Source organism: Panthera uncia, assembly GCF_023721935.1.
Source record: "Panthera uncia isolate 11264 chromosome B3 unlocalized genomic scaffold, Puncia_PCG_1.0 HiC_scaffold_1, whole genome shotgun sequence".
In the NCBI taxonomy this organism is placed as follows: domain Eukaryota; kingdom Metazoa; phylum Chordata; class Mammalia; order Carnivora; family Felidae; genus Panthera; species Panthera uncia.
Window position 1 is genome coordinate 119,997,049 of NW_026057582.1, and position 19,922 is coordinate 120,016,970.

Consider the following 19,922-nt stretch of genomic DNA (forward strand, 5'->3'; position numbering starts at 1 on the left):
CCAAACTTTTTGAACTTCAGAAGCCTTTTACCACCCTACCTTTAATAACATTTGTCTCTCAGAAGTGTTTTTTCATTGAACAGTCTGGGAAAAACTGATCTACATATCTCAGCCTGAAAGTTGAAGGATTTGAATTTTACTGGTAGACAAGTTAGGCACAGTGGAAGTGGTAAAAGACAACAGCTTCTTGGATAGATAATTCTGAACTGATTCAGTTTATGCGATATGACCACTTACTTGGTTACCAGGTTTGCTTACTTTTAAAAACAATACATGACCATCATAGGAAAAGGATTCCGCTAAAGGTACTTTTAGAATTGTGAAGAATATAACAGAATAATGCAGATCATTTCCTTTAAGCTTTGAGAATTGAGCTATTACAGCCTGTTGATTGTCAGTATGTACATTGAATTGACTTCTCTGTTATTGTTCTTAGCTGGTCATATATACACACAAACATGCAAATGGACATAGACATTTTGAGTTCATGACATAAATGTAGTTAAAGTAAGATTATATATTTTAGCTAATGTTTCTTAATAATCAGAAAGCTGTGTAATTTGCATATAATTTGTTCAAAGTAAACCAAGACACATAAAACCATGCCTTTTTTGTGATAGAAAATTAATTTATGAGCTTCATAGGTTTGGTAAACTTTGCTCTGGATTCCTTTGTATCTCAACATGTAAAACATTAGCTGTAAATAAAATATACTTACGTTATATGCAGAAATACTTTCAGAAAAAAAAACATAAACAGTTCTACTTGATAGTAAAGTAATTGAAATGATTAAAAATACCAAATATGGAATATTTGGTTAAATATACCAAAATAGAATGTTTTATAAGAACTATCTTTTCTTCCAGGGACCTGGCAAAAAATGTGCCCAAAATAGATCACTTTGAACCTTAAAATTATTATCTTTCATTTCATACACAGAGAGGAGAGTAATGACCTGTGTAATTTATATTCTCATTAATTTAGTTTATTGCTCTTGAGACCAAGGATATACATTTGTGAGATTTCATCAAATTTGTTGTTTTCAACTGTTTTTGACTTTGTTAATACCATATTTATAACTAAGTGAAATTTTTTACTTCAATGAATCTTGTAACTTAGACTTGTAAAAAAATTTAGATCTAAACTGAAATTCAGATAAGAATTGGATAATTTTCAGACTGTTATTTTGTGAATTGTAACTTCCATTAGAAAAACGTCCTAGCTTACTTTGTACTCTTATGATCCAGGGGACATTTTACGGTTCCTTTGTATTTAACTTAAACTAAATGTGAAAATAAAAACTTTTAAAGCTTTCAAAAATCATATGAATTGATATATTTATGTGCCAAATTGATTTCTAAAGTTTGTTCTATTGGAAATTGCCCTTTTCAGACCTAATTCTTAAAATATTTTCATTCAGTTGCACAGTAGCAACTGAAAAACATTTTAGTAAAGTAAGAAAAATCGTAAATTCATTAAAATATCATATAACCTTTCCTTAGATATTCTGTTTGTTTAAAGGGAACAAGATAATTCTGTCTTAGTAATGGTTTTAGATAGGTAAACGAAACATTCCTACTTTTTAATTTTTTTTTTAATGTTTATTTTTGAGAGAGAAAGAGAGTGTGAGTGGAGGAGGAGCAGAGAGAGAGGGAGACACAGAGTCCAAAGCAGGCTCCAGGCTCTCAGCCGCCAGCACAGAGCCCGAAGCGGGGCTAGAACCCACGAACCATGAGATAATGACCTGAGCCGAAGTCGGACGCTTAACCAACTGAGCCACTCAGGCGCCCTGAAATATTCCTACTTTTTAAGATGAATGTTACAAAAAAAATCTCCAAGCTTGGGTTTTGAATAGTGAAAAACATATGAAATTGAAAGAAAGCTACAAATACAAACTACTTTTGTTTTACTCACTGGCTCACAGTTAACGTGTGTGTATATTAAATAGCCTTGGATTTTGGATGTAATCTACCTTTATCAAATTTATTCAAGTTTATGTACTTCATCTGACTTCGTTAGGAGTTATAAAAACTTCATAGGATCATTGTGCAGTTTTGAAAAAACAAAAACTTTTCTTTAATGAAATTTAAAATTTTTTGAAAACACATGTAGATTAAATATGTTTTTGTACGTGAAACATTTTAAAAATATGGTAGCTTTTTTCCTTTTGGTTTTGTGTTCATTTTTCAATCAACCAGTGGATGTAGTAAATTAATTTCTTATTTGTATTAGTAGAAGATTAGAGAATTTGAATTTAATGAACATTTATCCATTTTGAAAAATGCAGCCAAAATTGCCTGCTACTTGTTTCCTTTTTTCTTGGCTTCTTAAAATGACATACTACCATTTGCCACAATTTATAACAATCACATATATTTGAACTGTGGTCTCTCAAGTGCTGATGTAATAGAAAAAACAATTTTTGTATGCCTACTATGTATAAGTTTACATGTGTAATTATTTTATGTCTGTATTGTTCATTAGTCTATTTAATAAAATAGAAAAGTAATGTATTTTTTTAAAATCCTTTTTTACAGGTATGTTCACATATGATGAATCTACAAAATTGTTTTGGTTTAATCCATCCTCTTTTGAAACTGAGGGTCAGTTCACTCTGATTGGTATAGTGCTGGGTCTGGCTATTTACAATAACTGTATACTGGATGTACATTTTCCCATGGTTGTCTACAGGAAGCTAATGGGGAAAAAAGGAACTTTTCGTGATCTGGGAGACTCTCACCCTGTAAGTCTGGCATTTTTTATTTGATCATTTAGCTTTATTTAAAAGCAAAACTATAATTTATGTAAAAAACTACAGTTTTCATTTGGAATCAGTTTTACTTGTTAATATTTATACCTAATAAGTTAAAGTTGTTTTAACCTGTTGCAGTACCATGAATACCTAAAAACTCAGGAAATTTATTATATATTACTTTTAGCAAGCAGGTTTTGTAAAATTGATTCTGTAGAAAAGGGTTTTTAAACATTGTTTTTTAAACCACGTGAGATTGCCACGTGAAATCAGAACTGCTCTGGATAAGGGGCTTGGTGGCTACAGTTAGTATGTTGTTTCTGTCTCAAATCCCTCCCTCACTATGAGACACCTGAGGTTCACTCATAGAGCACAGTGTGAAATCCATTGCTAAATTGATGCTGTGGTTTTCTCAGGACTGGATGGGACATACCAGTGACTGACAGTCTTTCTTTATAGTAAACTATTTGAGGGACAAGAAGGATACTTTCTATTCTTTGGTCTTTGTTGTCATTTTTTTTCCCCAAGAAAAATGATGCTAACTTCTATTTTATAGCTCTGTGGTAGCCTAATTTGTCATTTCTGGTTGTTAGGTCCTATATCAGAGTTTAAAAGATTTACTGGAATATGAAGGGAATGTAGAAGATGACATGATGATCACTTTCCAGATATCTCAGACAGACCTTTTTGGTAATCCAATGATGTATGATCTAAAGGAAAATGGTGATAAAATTCCAATTACAAATGAAAACAGGAAGGTAATACATGTTTTTTTTTTTTCATCATTCTCTTTGTCTCTTTATTAACAGAGTTTTAAAGCATATATACTTGTGATTGTTAAAGAGGTATCTAAAATAGTCCATACAAAAACTCAAGAAATCAAGTACTCAAATTCTTTTAAATGAAATAGCCTCAGTTTTCTAAATCTTGGATATAAGCTGGTATGAGAGCACATAGTTAGGCACTAAACCCCTTTTCAAGAAAGGGGGCAGGAATAGTAGATAGTGAGTGACACATTATGGCCATAAAACATTTTATAATGTAACTTGATAAAATATTATAATGTCTAAGTTAGGATTCACTTGCCTTTTATAATTTGGTATGACAGCTTATGTATCTAGTAAAACACCCACATTTTTGCTGAATTGGGTACAGTAGGCAGCTTCCTAAATATTCTAGCACAGACAACATGAGGCTTCCTGGTTTGCTCAAATCCGGTACATTGCAGTTGTTAGGTTTTATAAATGGATGTATACATGGTTTAAATGTCTCTGTGTTTGTACACTTGGTTGAGGGAATGTCAAAATTGCATTGAGGCCCAGCTTTTAAGTCTGGTTTAATACAGTATCAAATTTGAAACTTACGTGTATAATTAGTTTACGTGGGCTTTTTATAGTTCAGTATTTACTATTGCAAAAAGTTGTGAAATTGTTAAAGGTACAGGCATACCTCATTTTATTGAGCTTCACTTTATTGCAATTTTGCATATGTTGGGTTTTTTACAAATCAACTGTGGAAACCTTGTGTCGAGCAAGTCTGTCAGCACCAATTTTCAAACAGCGTTTGCTCACTCTGTCACATTTGGTTAATTCTCACTTTATTTCAAACGTTTTCATCATTATTGTACTTGTTACGGTGATCTGTGATTAGTGATTAAGACTTGCTGAAAGCTCAAATGATGGTTAGCATTTTTTAGCAATAAAGTATTTTTAAAATTAAGGAATATACATTGTTTTGTTTTGGACATACTGTTATTACAATCTTAATAGACTACAATATAGTGTAAACATTACTTTTATATGCACTGGGAAACCAAAAAATTCATTTGTCTTGCTTTATTGCAATATTCACTTTATTGCAGTGGGCCAAAACTAACCACGATACCTCTGAGGTATGCCTGTATTTTCCTTTATATGTATAAAGTTTGAATCTTTAAAAATATTTTTGAGTGTTTGTTCTTTCTTGGGGAAAATGAAAACAAAACTAAAAGCTATGCAGCCGAGTAGCTTGTTATGTTTTGTTTATATAGCATATTATAAGAAGTTCTTGTGGTTAATGTTTTCTGCAGGAATTTGTCAATCTCTATTCTGACTACATTCTCAATAAATCAGTAGAAAAACAGTTTAAGGCTTTTCGGAGAGGTTTTCATATGGTGACCAATGAATCTCCCTTAAAATATTTATTCAGACCAGAGGAAATTGAATTGCTTATATGTGGAAGCCGGGTAAGAAAGCAAAAAGTGTCTGCAAAAATATATCGATTTATTGTTTGTAATGATGTATATATATTAAGACACATTTTCTTGAATTTGCAGAATCTAGACTTCCAAGCACTAGAAGAAACTACCGAATATGATGGTGGCTATACCAGGGACTCTGTTCTGATTAGGTGAGGTGTTTAATTCTTAAAAAGAAGATTTAAATTCATCAGAGGGGTGTGTACTTTATGCTTTAGGTCTTCATCTCTAGGTATTACTTCCCAAATAAGCAAACTCACAAATTCTCAATCTATAATATTAAAAGTGTATTTGTAATATAATCACTAGTTTTCATTGTTAATCTTACAATTTATTTCTTAAGTGTTTATGTAAGTCACATGTTTTCTTTGGCATTTGGGATATAAGTTATCTAATATTCTTAATGATTTTGATTAGCATGTGCTTGCTGCTGGTTAGAAAATAATGAAAATAGAGCTACCATCTCTGAATGTTTCTCCTTTCTTTTGAACTCCCTATTTGTGAACTGTTTCTTCCCTACCTTATATGAAGCACCTTATGTGATCTGTTACGTTCTTTTATTTAATCTTTATGATAATATGCCAAGATACGTATTAATGTTTGTTCTACACCTGAAGAAACTGAACCCCAAATTTTCACAGAAAGAGGCAAAGATTCCCAATATTATCTGCTCCCAGTCAAGCAATTAGCAATTGCTAATATTTCCTTTTCTGTACTACGCTATTCAATCTTAAAAGGCATAGGCTTCTTTCTTCCTCGCAGGGATTGTTAGAAGAGCATGAAGATGCTTCTTTGGTGCATCTTTGGGGTGGGGTAAGGTGAGAAGGAATGCAAACATAACTTCCTGGAGGTTGTCTCTGAAGGTTATTCCTGTAAGACTCCAATTTGTGGACACCACAATGAATATCAAGTATAATTAGAAATAAATAATATTTTATGTTAAATTATTTTCTTCTGTTATTTTGTTCTTCATCCTGGTGTGCAGGAGGCTACTGGTATTTCCTCTTTTTAGTACACCTTAAGTCATTTCTAGCAGCAGTATTGGAACTTACATACTCTAACCATTGTTCTTCTACTTGAAGTTTCAAAATTGACACATGAAAGGTTTCAGATACGGTGATGAAAAAAAAAACGGCACTTACGAGTCACAAGGAGTTCACAGTAGTATCTCTGTTAATGACAGTGATCACAGGATTTTGTAGCCTTAGTGTTTCTCTGAGAATAGTTGAAAATACCTTGTGTGTTCTTTATGGAGAAATTATTTTTTAAGTTAAGGTTTAATTTGATTTCTAGCTTCTATAATAACATAATCCCTACTTGATACATATCTTAAGGTCATAAGTTAATGTGTGATTTGAAAGGCAAGTGAAAAGACAACAGGTTCCAAATCATTCTCACAGTTAATGGTATTCTAAATCTTTAAACAAAATTCAATTTCTTATTTTGTCAACCTTAATATGAAAATATTAATTATTAAATAGAGTCTACAACTAGTAGGAAGTTGAAGACTTAGAATAGTAATGATAGGGGCAACTGGGTGGCTCAGTTGGTTAGACGTCTGACTCTTGATTTCAGCTCAAGTCATGATCCCAGTGTTGTGGGATGGAGCCCTGTGTCAGGCTCCACGCTGAGCCTGTGCCCCTCCCCCCACTCGCACTGTCTCTGTCTCTCAAAATCAATAAACTTTAAAAAAACAAAGTGTAAAAATGTTGACTCACAAGCAAGCTTTTGTGTATATGTTTTCCAGTTGCTGATAAGACTCTCCCTGATTTTATTTGACTACTAAGAGACTTAGAGATATCTTTTTAAATGCCCCTTTTTACTCTTGGGGTGAGGTGAGAGGTGGGGACTGCAGTTTTCTTTTAATTGATAGTTTCCGTTTCAAACGCTTGAGCAGATTCAGATTTCAGAATCAAATTCAGATTTGATTATCCTCTCCCCACAGTTCTTGTGATTCATTTCATTGAATCTTTCAGTATTATATCAGCCTTTGTTTCTAGGTAAGCCTAACTTAGCTGTGGTCTGTTAGTTTATAAATATGGTGCTCTGTTTATTTTATTAACCTTTTGTTAAGATTTTTTGGTCTGTATTCATAAGGAATATTGACCAATAATATCCTTTTTTTGTACACATTTATCAGGTTTTGCTACCCTCACATATTGAGTTGAAAGAGTACTGTTCTTTATTTTCAGAAATACTTCTGTAAGATTGGTATTTTTTTCTCTTAAATAAATTTGTTCAAATTCAACAGTGAGACCATCAGGGCCTGGATATTTCTTTTTCAGAAGGTTTTTTGTTTTTTGGAATTTTTTTTTATTTTGTTTTGAAATAACTGTAGATTTATTGGAATTTTCTGTTAAGCTACAGGTTGGTCCCCCATACCCTCCATCACTTTCCCACAGTGGTAACATTTTGCATAACTGTAGCACAATATCAAAATCAGGAAATTGATATAGGTTCAATCTACAGATCATGTTCAGATTTCATCAATTTTTCAGGCACTTATTTATATGTATGTGTAGTTCTGTGTACTTTTTGTTACATTGTATAGATGTGCATAACCACTATCATAATCATAATGCACAACTTTTTCATCACCAGAAGTGTGTCTCCTGCTATCCGTTTGTATGCATACTCCTACCCCTACAGCATGATTCCCTTCAGATCCATCAAAGTTGTTACATATATCAACAGCTTATTCCTTTTTATTCCTGCATAGTATTCCATGGCATAGATGTACCATATTTGATTTAACCATTCAACTGTTTAAAGGACACGTGGTTTGTTGTCAGTATTTGGCTTTTAGGAATAAGGCTACTAAATATTTAGGCACAGATTTTTACATGAACATAAGTTGTCATTTCTCTGGTATAAATGTCCAAGAGTGCAATCTTGGGTTATATGATAAACTGCCAAACTATTTTCCAGAATTACTATACCATTTTACATTTCCCTGGGCAATATATGAGTGATCCAGTTTATATCATTGCCTGCATTTGGTGGTATCAAAGATGTTATTTTGTTCATTCTGCTGGGTATGTTGTGATATCTTGTGGTGTAATTTGAATTACTCTAGATGACAGTGATGTGGGATATCTTTTCATGTACTTATTTACCATCTATATATTGTTTTTGGTGAAATGTCTGGTTATTTTTATTGTTGAATTTTGAGTTCTTCATATATTCTAGTCCTTTCTGAGGTATGTGGTTTTCAAATACTTTGTCCTACTCTTGTAGCTAATCTTTTCATTTTCTTTAGAGAATCTTTTGCATAGCAGAAGTATTTAATTTTGATGAGCTTTGATTTTTCATTTTATGGATCATACTTTTTATTTTTTTTAACATTTTTATTTATTTTTTGAGACAGAGACAGACAGAGCATGAACGGGGAGGATCAGAGAGAGAGGGAGACACAGAATCTGAAACAGACTCCAGGCTCTGAGCTGTCAGCATAGAGCCCGACGCAGGGCTCGAACTCACAGACTGTGAGATCATGACCTAAGCTTAAGTTGGACACCCAACCGACTGAGCCACCCAGGCACCCCTGGATCATACTTTTTGTCAAGTCAGACCTAAAACTCTTGGCCAGCCTTAGGTCCTGAAGATTTTCTTTATTTTTTTTCCCCTAGAATTTTAAAGTTTTACATATTATATTGAAATCTGTGGTCCGTTTTTAGTTGATTTTTATATGAGATTCAAGTCAAGATTCTCTTTTTTGCCTGTAGATGCCCATTTGTTCCCATACAATTTATTGAAAAGGCTATCCTTCCTTTCCTGAAGAACTGTTTTTTCATCTTTGTCAAAAATCAGTTTGTAATGTTTGTCTGAATCTGTTTCTGAATTCTATATTCTCCCTTGATCTGTGTGCCTATTCATCCCTCTGTCAATACTACACTGTCTATTAGTATAGGTAAATAGTATTAACATCAGATAATAGTGCTTACTCCAATTTTAAGTGAAAGATTTCTTGCCTTTTCCATATGTTAGCTACTCTGCTTTTCCCTATAAATTTTATATTCACTTTGTGCCTACAAAAAAACCTTGATGAAATTTTGATAGGAGTTAACATTGAGATCAAATTGGGGAGAAATGACATTTTTACTGTGTTGACTCTTCAGCTATAGTATAGCTCCCCATTTATTTATTTTTTATTCCTTTCATCAGTATTCTATAATTTTCAACATACACATTTTATACATGTTTTGTTTGATTTATCCTAAATGTGTGATTTCCTTTGTAGTGATTGTAAATGGTGTTTTTATTTTTTTAATGGTATTGTATTTTAAATTTTTGTTTCCATATGTTGGTAGTATAGTCAGATGTAATTGATTTTTTACATGTTGGTCATATATCTTTTGATCTTGCTGAACTCACTTATTATAGAGGGGTTTTTTTGTTTTTTTTTATTGAGATCACTTGGGGCCTGCTGTGTAGATAGTCGTGTCATCTGTAAATAGGGGTAGTTTGTGCTGCTTGTTTTTAAATGTTTATGCCTTTTATTCATTTTTCCTGCCTTATTATGCTGCCTAGAACTTTTAACACAATGCCAAATAGGAGTAATAAAAGTGATGAAAACCTTGCCTTGTTCTCAAATTTAGGAGAAAGCATTTATCTTTATTAAGCTTTATATTAGTGTAGTAAGTGCTCTACAAATTCAAGGAAGCTCCCCTCTGTACCTTGCTTGTTGAGTTTTATTATATATAGGTTTTTGGTTTTTGTCAGATGCTTTTTCTGTTGGTTGATATAATTTTTCTTTATCCTCTATTTGATATGGCACATTACATTAATGGATTTTCCATTATTGAACCACCATTGTGTATCTGAGTCATTTCCATTTAGTTATTGTCAAATTGGACTTGCTAATTGTTTGGTGATTTTTGTGTTTAAGTTCATGAGAGATACTGGTCTGTAGTTTTCGTGTTTTATGTTGTCTTGGTCTGGTTTTAACATCAGGGTTAATTCTGGCCTCATGATTGAGTTGAAAAGTGTTCTGCTTTCTAGGGAGAGGATTGTGTTCAAGTGGTACTAATTATTTCTTAAATGTTTGGTAGAATTCTCCAGTGAAACCATCTTGGCCTAGAAATATCCTTTTTGGGGAGTGTTTTAATTTCAAATTCAGTTTGTTTAATGTTTGTAGAACTGTTAAAGTTTTCTTTCATATTGGGTGGGTTGTGATAGTTTGTGTTATTCAAGGAGTTGATCCATTTTATTTTTAAGTTGTCAAATTTATGTGTGCAGAATTCTTAATATTCCCTTTTTATCCTTTTGATGTCTGCAGATCTGAACTGATCATACCCATTTTAATTCCTCATAGGGATAATTTGCTTGTTTTTCTTTTTTGAACTTGTTAGTCTTGCTTGAGAGATTTGTTGAATTTACTGATTATATTGAAAAGCCAGCTTTTATTTCTTTGTTGTTTTCCTGCTTTCAGTTTCATTGATTTCTGCTGTTTATTACTTCCTTCCTTGTTTTGGTTTAGTTTGCTCTTCTTGTTCTAGGTTATTGAGGATAGAAACAGTGATTGATTAAAACCTTTCCTCTTTTCTGATGTAATCATTTAGTGCTTTAAATTTTATTCTCCTTCACCTTTGCTTTAGCTGTATCCCATATTCTTAATATGTTTGATTTTCATTTTTTTCCCTATGTATTTTTTAAAATTTATTTTGAGACTTTTTCTTCAGCCATTATTTAAATAAAATTATGTTGTTTAATTTCCAGTGTTTTTAAATATTTTCCTCTGTTACTGATTTCTAGTTTGATTCTTCATAATAAGAGAACTTAATCTTCATGACTCCCCAATGCTTTTGAATTTGTGAATTCTGTGTTGATAGGTGGAATGTTCTATAAATGTTGATGTAGATTCTGTTCATTGATGATTTTGCAGATTTTCTGACTTAGTTGCTCAGAGACAAGGGTCTTGAATGCTCCATGATGGTAGATTTGTTCATTCGTCCTTTCAGCTCTATCAGTTTTTACTTTATGTATCTTAAATATTTTTTGATTGGTGCATACACTCTGAACCTCAGTACGTCTTCTTGGTGGATGTCTTCTTGGTGGATTGATCCTTTACCATTATTATGTGATGTGCCTCTTTGTCTCTACTGATTTTCTTTACTCCCAAACCTACTCATCTGTTAATCTTCTTTAGCACATTTTTTGTGCGTGTGTGTGAGAGAGAGAAAGAGAAAGAGAGTGCATGCACATGTGAGCAAACAGGGGAGCGTCAGAATCTCAAGCGGGCTCCATGCCCAGCATGGAACTCAGTCTCAACCCTGAGATTATGACCTGAGCTGAAATCAAATTGGACACTTAACAGACTGAGTTACCCAGGTGCCCCAACACTTTCCTTTTAATTAAACTTTTTATTGTGAGATCATGTAATTTGGCATATAGTTGTAAGAAATCACACAGACCCTGTGTATACTTTACCGTGTTTCCCTGAATGGAAGTCTTTATAAAACATTAGTATAATATCACAACTAGAATACGGTTAAGATACAGAAAAGTTCTGTCACCACAAGAATTCCTTCTGTTGATCTTTTATATATAAGTCAGTCACACTCGTACCGTTACCCTGTCCTCACTCTAGTCCCTAATCCCTGACAACCACTAATCTGTTCTCTGTTTCTTTAAGTTTGTCATTTCAAGAATGTTGTATTAAGTGAATCACATATAATGTGTCACCTTTTGGGATTGGCTTTTTTTACTCAGCCTTGAAAGTCATCCAGATTTTTTCACTATCAATAATTTGTTTCTTTTTATTGCCGAGTAGTGTTTATTCCTTTGCTATGGATTTACCAGTCTTTTTAACCATTTGCTTGTTGAAAGACTTCAGACTGCAGAAAAGCTTCTAAAGCCATTATGAATAAAGTTGCTATGAATAATCGTGATTTTTTAGGTAAACATAAATTTTCATTTCTATGATAAATGCCAAGAGCGCACCTGACTTTTTTTTTTTTTTTACTGTTGAGTTTGAGAGCTCTGTGTGCATATTCTAGATTTACTACTTTATCTTTCCTCCAGTGAATTACTTTTTTCACATATGTCAAAAATCAGTGGAGCATATTTCTGTAGGTCTCTTTCTGGTACGTGTCTTTCTCCTTTTCCCTTTTTTTTCCTTCATGTATTTTGAGGCTCTGAAATTTGGTGCATATCTTTTTTCAGTTTTTAACATTTTTTCGTACATACCCATTTAGAATCATACGTTATTGGTGGACTGGTCTTTTTATCATTATATAAGGTCACTCTTTGTATCTTGAAATTTTCTGTGCTCTTAATCTAATATGAATATAATATGCTGGTATTTTTTTAAGTTTGCATGATATCTTTTTCTGTCATTGTACTTTCAACCTGTTGCTGAATTCAAAATGAATTGCTTAGAAATAGCATAAAGTTTGTTTTTTTTTTTTTAGTCTACTCTGTCAGTTTGCCTTATAATTGGTAAATTTAGACAGTTCATATTTAAGGTTATTGTTTAAGGTTAATAGGTTAGGGCTTACATCTACCATTTTGTTTTCTGTTCCTCTTTGTGATTGCTTGTTTCTATCTTTTTGCCTTCCATGGATTATTTAGTTACTTGAGCATATTTTAAGATTCCCTCTTGATTTACTTTTAGTGTTTATTGGGGTATATTGTTTATATAGTGTTCTTCCTGGTTGCTGTGATATTACACTGTACATATGTGAAAGTGGATAACATCACTTCCAGTGAAGTGTGGAAACCTTGCTTCCATTTAGGTTTCTTTCCTCACTTTTAAAAATTGTCTTGACTATTAATGCTGTTACAATTTTTGTATCAGTCATCACATTTGATTTACAAAACTCATGAGAATAGTATTCTGTTGTATGTTACTTACATTTCTTCTGTCATTTGCTTCAAGAGTCCATATTTTGTCACTTTCTTTCAGTCATTCTTCAAAGACAGGTCTATTGATGGCATTTTCTTTTAGTTTTCCTTTGTCTAGGGATGTCTTTACTTCCCCTTTATTCCTGAAGAATAGTTTTGTTTAAGCTTTTTGAAGTTTGTTCAGCTTCTTGAATTTGTGGGTTTGTGTCTTTTGCCCAACATGGTAAGGTTTTGGCCATTTCTTCAAATACTTTTTCAGCTCTAATCTCTTTTCTTTCTGGGCCTCTAATAATTTGATATTGTTCCACATGCACCTGAGTTTCTGTTGTTGTTTCTCTGTTTTCTCTTTTGTTCGGTTTATTATTCTCTGTCATCTTTACTATTGATTCCATCCGGTATTTTTCTTTTAGTGTATTTTTCAGTTCTATAATTTACATTTAGCTCTTTTTATTATTATTATTATTATTATTATTATTATAACTTCTGTTTCTTTCCTGAGATTTTTCTATTATTTCACAAGTGAAACATTTTGTGGGTTGTGGTTCCAGTGACAAATTTAGTTTTCCAGAGACGTTGTGGCACTATTCTGGTCTGCTGTATTTATATCATTCCATGGGGGCTCCCAATACATGATGGTGTTGTTTGAGGGGGCTGAAATGAGCTGCTTCACCAGGCCGAGTTGCATGGTGTCTTAGGCCCATGGGGCTGGAGAGCTCTTCCTGGGCTCTGTGCCTATTGTAGTAGAATTCTTCTTGCTGGTATTGTTGGTCATTCAGTGTCTCTGGGCTAGAAGGGACTCTGAGGCTCTGCAAGAAGAGGAGCACTTCCCAGGCGAGGACCAATTGTGGCAGAAATCCACTAACAACTGTTTGGGTTGAGAAGGAGAACCCAGAGGCTTCTTGTTTTCTTGATTCAATATAAGATTTTTATCATCTGTTTCTGTGGTATTATCATTGTACTTAATTTATCCTGTGGTTTTTCTAGTTTAGTTTTAGTTTCCTCAATTTGACATATTTTTTTCTTTAATTTCTGGTTATTCCCTAGTTCTGTCATATCTTCCAAAATCTTTTCTTCTAAAATTTTCTGTTTGACTTAGTTGTCCTTTCATAGCCTCTACTGTTATTTGAAAAGAAAAGAAAAGAAAATTAACTTAATTTGAACTTTGTTTACAATTTTCATGTTTTGTTAGCAGATCTTTCAGTGTACTTTATTCTCTATAGAGACATCATTCTTGTGTGTGCGCGCACACACACACATTATTCTCTCTCTAGTAACAGCTCTTTTTAGTGTTTGTGATTTTTTTCCTGTTGCTCATTACTTTTAAGTGGAATGAGTTTTGTCATATTTGCAAGAGGGAGAGATAGGCCAGGCAGCTTTTCCTGCTTCAGGAAGGCTCTGTACATTTTACTTTTGCAAAATGATAAAAATATATACATATATGTATATGTATATATGTATGATCTTGCATTTTCTGAAACTTGCCTATTCTACTCTTCCCATTTATTTGGCTTTTTCTTGTTTTGTTTTGTTTTGTTTTTCCTTCTTGATTTGGTCAATTTGGACCTATGTCGAGCAGTTTCTCCTCAGTTTAAAAGAGAATTTTAGTGTTCAAGAGCTTTAAAGGCCCAGACCTTTCACTGTATCATGATCTCTTGTATTGGATAACTCTTTGAGCTGCTATTCTCAGACTAACATGTGATTTCCAGTGGGTTGGTGTTTTTGAGGTCCCATTGTTCTCAGGGCTGTAAGAAACGCAGTTGTCTTCCTTGTGCTTCTTCACCCACTGACACCAATACCAGCCAGGTCTTGTAGTGTCAGTGGTGTTCCTTTTCACTTACACGCAAGGAGTTATGGGGGATATCTTGTTACCTAGTTTTATACGTGCTCTCTGTAGGTCTTCTCTTTTGTCATCCACTTAGTTCTGATTTTATGGGAGAGATTAAGATTAGGAAGATTGGAAAGAAAAACAAAAACAAAATAACTGTGTTTCTGCCACCATCATTGTCCCAAAACCTCCTATCTGTCTCTCTTCTAATTTTTAGTATCAGTATTCTTGCCTGAATCCATTGTTTCACTGGGGGTTGCAAAATGGTGATTTAGGAAAAAAAATTTTTTCTGTTCATTCTACGTATATACCTGCCATTCTTTTTCCTCATCAGTGGTTGCTATTTGATTACCTTGAGAAACAGTTCTACTGAAAAGGCATAATAAAATGTAATTAAATATTTTAGAGTAAGGAGTTGATACAAATTCAGTAATGACAAATGAGTTTGGATTTTAATTGGTGGGGTGAATTTGTTTCGTTTTGTTTTTTGGATTTTTTCTGAATATTGTTATGAACTCATGGACTTTTATATGTTGAGTGTGTTTCACATTCATTATTCTTAGTGATATTCAAACAGCTTAGTTTTGGTATGCTTTTAACATCACCTCATTACATTTTGAAATTTTTAGGTCACCCTTGAGCATTCTTTTTTTTTTTTTTTTTTTTTTTAAATTTTTTTTCAACGTTTTTTATTTATTTTTGGGACAGAGAGAGACAGAGCATGAACGGGGGAGGGGCAGAGAGAGAGGGAGACACAGAATCGGAAACAGGCTCCAGGCTCCGAGCCATCAGCCCAGAGCCTGACGCGGGGCTCAAACCCACGGACCGCGAGATCGTGACCTGGCTGAAGTCGGACGCTTAACCGACTGCGCCACCCAGGCGCCCCACCCTTGAGCATTCTTAACTCGAGGTCTGAAATAAGCCATTTTATAAGAAATCGTATGGCTAAATAGTATCATTGTGTGAAAACAGTATAGATTATTAGGACATAGTGTTTATTTCTAACCTTTTGCTGTTAGAAATAATGTGACAGTGAATCATCATACATGGATTATTCCATATGTATGTATGGGTATCATTTAATTGCTAAAAATGGGATTGTTACATCAAATTGTAGATACATGTGTTTTTTTTGCTAGGTAATGCCAAATTCTCCTTCACAGTAATTGTAACATTGTGTACTCCCACCAGCAATATAGGAGTATCCCTTTTCCTACAGTTTCCCAAATCCAGTGTGGTGTTTAAACTCTGATGTTTACCTGTCTGCCAGTTAAGAAATGATAATTTGTGTTTTCCTCAATATGTATGAGAATGGGCATCTTTTCTTGTACTTAGGAGCTATTTGTATTCTTTATAGTCTTACTCCTTTTCCTGCTAAGTTATTGGTTATTTTCTTTGTTTTTAGAAACTTTATATGTCAGATTAGCTGTTTAACCCTAATAAATTTGCAAATATATTTTTACGAGTTTATCTTTTGACTTTGCTTAGGTTTTTGTTTTTGTTTTTGCCAAGTAAAAGCTTTTATGTTTATGTAGTTAAAATACTAATCTTTTTCTGTATTCTGCTTTGGTGCATATTTCTTTAGGTTTTTGTTTTGTTTTTGTTTTTTGTGGGGTTTTTTTGTTTGTTTAGTTTTTTAAATTCCTTTTTCTTGTTCTTTTGTTTCTGATCTCTGTGTCCCTAGTAGAAATGTTGTTTATGCTGTTTCTCCTTTGGTCACCTTATATATTAACCTTCTGTTTCCAAATTTATGTTCATATTTCTTGAATATGTTTGAGTATTCCCATTTCTGTTTCAGATTTGTTCATTCCTGAGCTTTGTATTTCTGATTAATGGTGTTCTTTTCTATCTTCATATTGGAATGTGGGAATTACACAGTTTGCATTCTTCACAACTAAATTTTTCAAGAATACATTTTTTCTGCTAGGAATTTAGCTTCTTATTTGTTATACTTGTTTCATAATGTCTTTATTTGGACTTTGGAATTATGTTTTTCTCATTTATGTATCTATTGGTTGGATTTTTCTGACCTATTAGTAGATCTCATGGGGGACTAGAGAGAAGTTTGGGTGGCTTTAGTGGTCTTTTGATCGAATAGTCCCTCTTTTGTTGTGCAGTTTCTTTAATACATGGTTATGTGGCCTACCACCTTCTGATTCTTCAGTTCCATCTTGTTTAATTAGGACCTTTTTCATTAGCTGCTTCCATCTCTTTTTTTTTTTTTTTTTTAGTTTTTTTTTTTCAATGTTTATTTATTTTTGAGTGAGACAGAGACAGAATGAGAGTTGTTTAGCAGCAGAGAGAGAGGGAAACACAGAATCCGAAGCAGGCTCCAGGCTCTGAGCTATCAGCACAGAGCCCGACGCGGGGCTGACCTGAGCTGAAATCGGACGTTCAACGAACTGAGCCACCCAGGCATTCCTGCTTCCATCCCTTTATAACCAGAAGCTACTTTCAAAGGGACACATACGCCTCCCAGGGTGCTCCCCATCCCTTCCAGGTAGCATGCCTGTCGTTTCTAATCCCTGATACTTTTCTAAGACCCTTCCTTTTAGCCACTTTGTTGCCAGTGCTCTTAACTATCCTTAGTAGTTCACTCTTGGGGTGGGGCTCTGCCCTTCTGGGGTGAACTGTAACCTGTGTTATTCTTCTGTACACCCCCCTCTTCCATAGTGCTCCTGCTGGACTCTGCTAGTTTGGGCTCAGGTGTTCGTACTCCAGCTGATATGTCAGTTGGGAGTTTGCTGCTCTGTTTTCCTGATTTTAATCTAAGCATAGGTTATGAGTGTTTCTATCAGATTTTCTCTCATTTTTGATCTGAATAGGTTTAAGGAGATATAAATGAGATGTGATCCATGCAGCCACCACTTAAGGAAGAAATGCAGAAGCCTCTCTTTTTCATGTTTGGTTTTCTAAATAGTTGCATTCCTAACCAGAATTTTAATATAGAACATAACACTAAGAGAAGAATTTTGTCAATAAGTGTTTTCATTATAAACTGATGGCAACTCCAATATTTTAAATTCCTATTTTTTAGAAAGAACCAAATAAATAAGAAGCCATGCTGATAAGGATACCTTTCTATCTGCCTTTTTAGGTATGACTGGTTCCTTGTAGTGTGCAGGACACCTATTCTGCCCTGACAGAGAGCTCTAGGCTATAGGAAACTTATTTTTTCTTGTCAGCCAACCAAAAGTGAGATCTAAACTGTGGGATGATTTTAGCTGTTCCTGAAAGATGCACCTGCAAGTTCCATGTCTAATTTCCTGTTGTTACGATGTAGTTCTTTATTGTTTTCTCTAGGGGAGTGGGAGGTTTACCGGAACTGAGGGGTGGGGAGGATATTAAGAGTGTCAGGGAAAAAAAGTAGGAAGACTTTGAAGGGAGGCAAGAAGTCTAATAAAGCTGCTAACCTGTGTCAGAAGTATTGGCATTGCACCAACAAAAATGCCAGCATTTTGATAATAGAAATTGTATCCTGGAATATTAGAATATCGAAAACTGGAATTATATGTGTAGGGAGTGTGATCTTTTCTGCTAAGATTCTGGAAAGAGCCTTTCAAATAAATATTAAAATGTACTCTTTGATCAATCTAAAAAAACATTTTTAATTTTTTTCTAAAATCTTGTATTTTTTTTAGCTGAGAATTAGTATATATGTTAAATTTATGGATATCTCATTCGAACAAATATGCCAAGATTGCTTTTAATGAGCTACGTTTGTGGGTTGTTTTTTTTTTTTAATGTTTATTTTTCAGAGATAGAGCACGAGTGGGGGAGGGGCAGAGAGAGAGGGAGACACAGAATCTGAAGCAGGCTCCAGGCTCTGAGCTGTCAGCCCAAAGCCTGACACAGGGCTTGAACCCACAAGCTGTGAGATCATGACCTAAGCTGAAGTCGGAGTTGGACGCCCAAATGACTGAGCCACCCAGGCGCCCCCATTTTGTTTTTAGAGTGATTATAACAACATGAATTTTATCACATAGGTTTTAGAAATGCCAGGGACCAAATCATTCTCTTAAAATAATTGCATGTAAGTAGTGTCCTCCAGGGGCACCTGGGTGGCTCAGTCAGTTAAATGTCCGACTTCAGCTCAGGTCATGATCTCATTGTTTGTGAGCACAAGCCTTACATAGGGCTCTGTGCTGACAGCTCAGAGCCTAGAACCTGCTTTGGATTCCCTGTCTCTTTCTTTGCCCTTCTCTTTCTCTCTCTCTCTCTCTCTGTCTCTCTCTCTCTCAAAAATAAATATTTTTTAAAAATTAAAAAAGAAATTATCCTCCATCCCCACTTCCATAACACGTAAAGTCAAAAATGTTCTAGTTGATATAAAAGTATGTTTTTGGGGGCGCCTGGGTGGCTCAGTCGGTTAAGCGGCCGACTTCGGCTCAGGTCACGATCTCGCGGTCCGTGAGTTCAAGCCCCGCGTCGGGCTCTGTGCTGACAGCTCAGAGCCTGGAGTCTGTTTCAGATTCTGTGTCTCCCTCTCTCTCTGCCCCTCCCATGTTCATGCTCTGTCTCTCTCTGTCTCAAAAATAAATAAATGTTAAAAAAAAAAAAAAAAAGTATGTTTTTGTATTACTACTATTAGGGGTGTGTGTGTTTCTTTTTATTTTGTCCTTAATCTCTTATCACCTCTCCTCACCCCCAATTCCCAAAATTAAGTAAGGTAAGGGTAGACAAAGAGAATAAGGAAGTCAGGTATGGAGGGCAATAAATAAAAATATATATACCCAAAGACATCTGGAGTTAATTTTTTAGAGTATTTCTTTTCACTTATTTTCATTTCACAGGATTTGAGTTTTGGATTTTGTCTTTACTGATTACTGATTATATACTGTGAGTATACCGTAGTTTACATAATTATTTCCTACTGGACACTTGGGTTTGCCGGTTAATGTTGTAAATAATATGATTTTAAAACTGTTTCCTTAAGATAAATTTGCATAAGTAATCCATAGATCCTAAATCACCAGGAGTTTAGGGTTTCTGATATTAACTTCCAGTTCATCTCCCTAATATGGTTTTAATAAGTCATAAACTCATATTAGTGTTAGTTGTAAATGAATGCCAAACTAAAATCAGTATTCTGTCTTTTCTCCTTAGGGAGTTCTGGGAAATTGTTCATTCATTTACAGATGAGCAGAAAAGACTCTTCTTGCAGTTTACAACAGGCACAGACAGAGCACCTGTGGGTGGACTAGGAAAGTTAAAGATGATTATAGCCAAAAATGGCCCAGACACAGAAAGGTAATTATTAAATT

At 34.1% G+C, this 19,922-nt stretch overlaps 1 protein-coding gene across 9 annotated transcripts in view; it reads left to right on the top strand.

Moving 5' to 3' along the window:
• UBE3A (ubiquitin protein ligase E3A) overlaps window positions 1-19,922 on the top strand; it is a 96,331-nt gene that overhangs the window by 69,518 nt on the left and 6,891 nt on the right. For 8 of the 9 annotated variants that reach the window (XM_049613945.1, XM_049613946.1, XM_049613949.1 and 5 more), the window contains 5 exons: window positions 2,538-2,743; window positions 3,346-3,510; window positions 4,821-4,976; window positions 5,067-5,140; window positions 19,765-19,908. In XM_049613945.1, the coding sequence (XP_049469902.1) occupies window positions 2,538-2,743; window positions 3,346-3,510; window positions 4,821-4,976; window positions 5,067-5,140; window positions 19,765-19,908 (745 nt within the window). The remainder of the gene's footprint in view (window positions 1-2,537; window positions 2,744-3,345; window positions 3,511-4,820; window positions 4,977-5,066; window positions 5,141-19,764; window positions 19,909-19,922) is intronic. The other variant, XM_049613948.1, reaches the window with a different exon arrangement.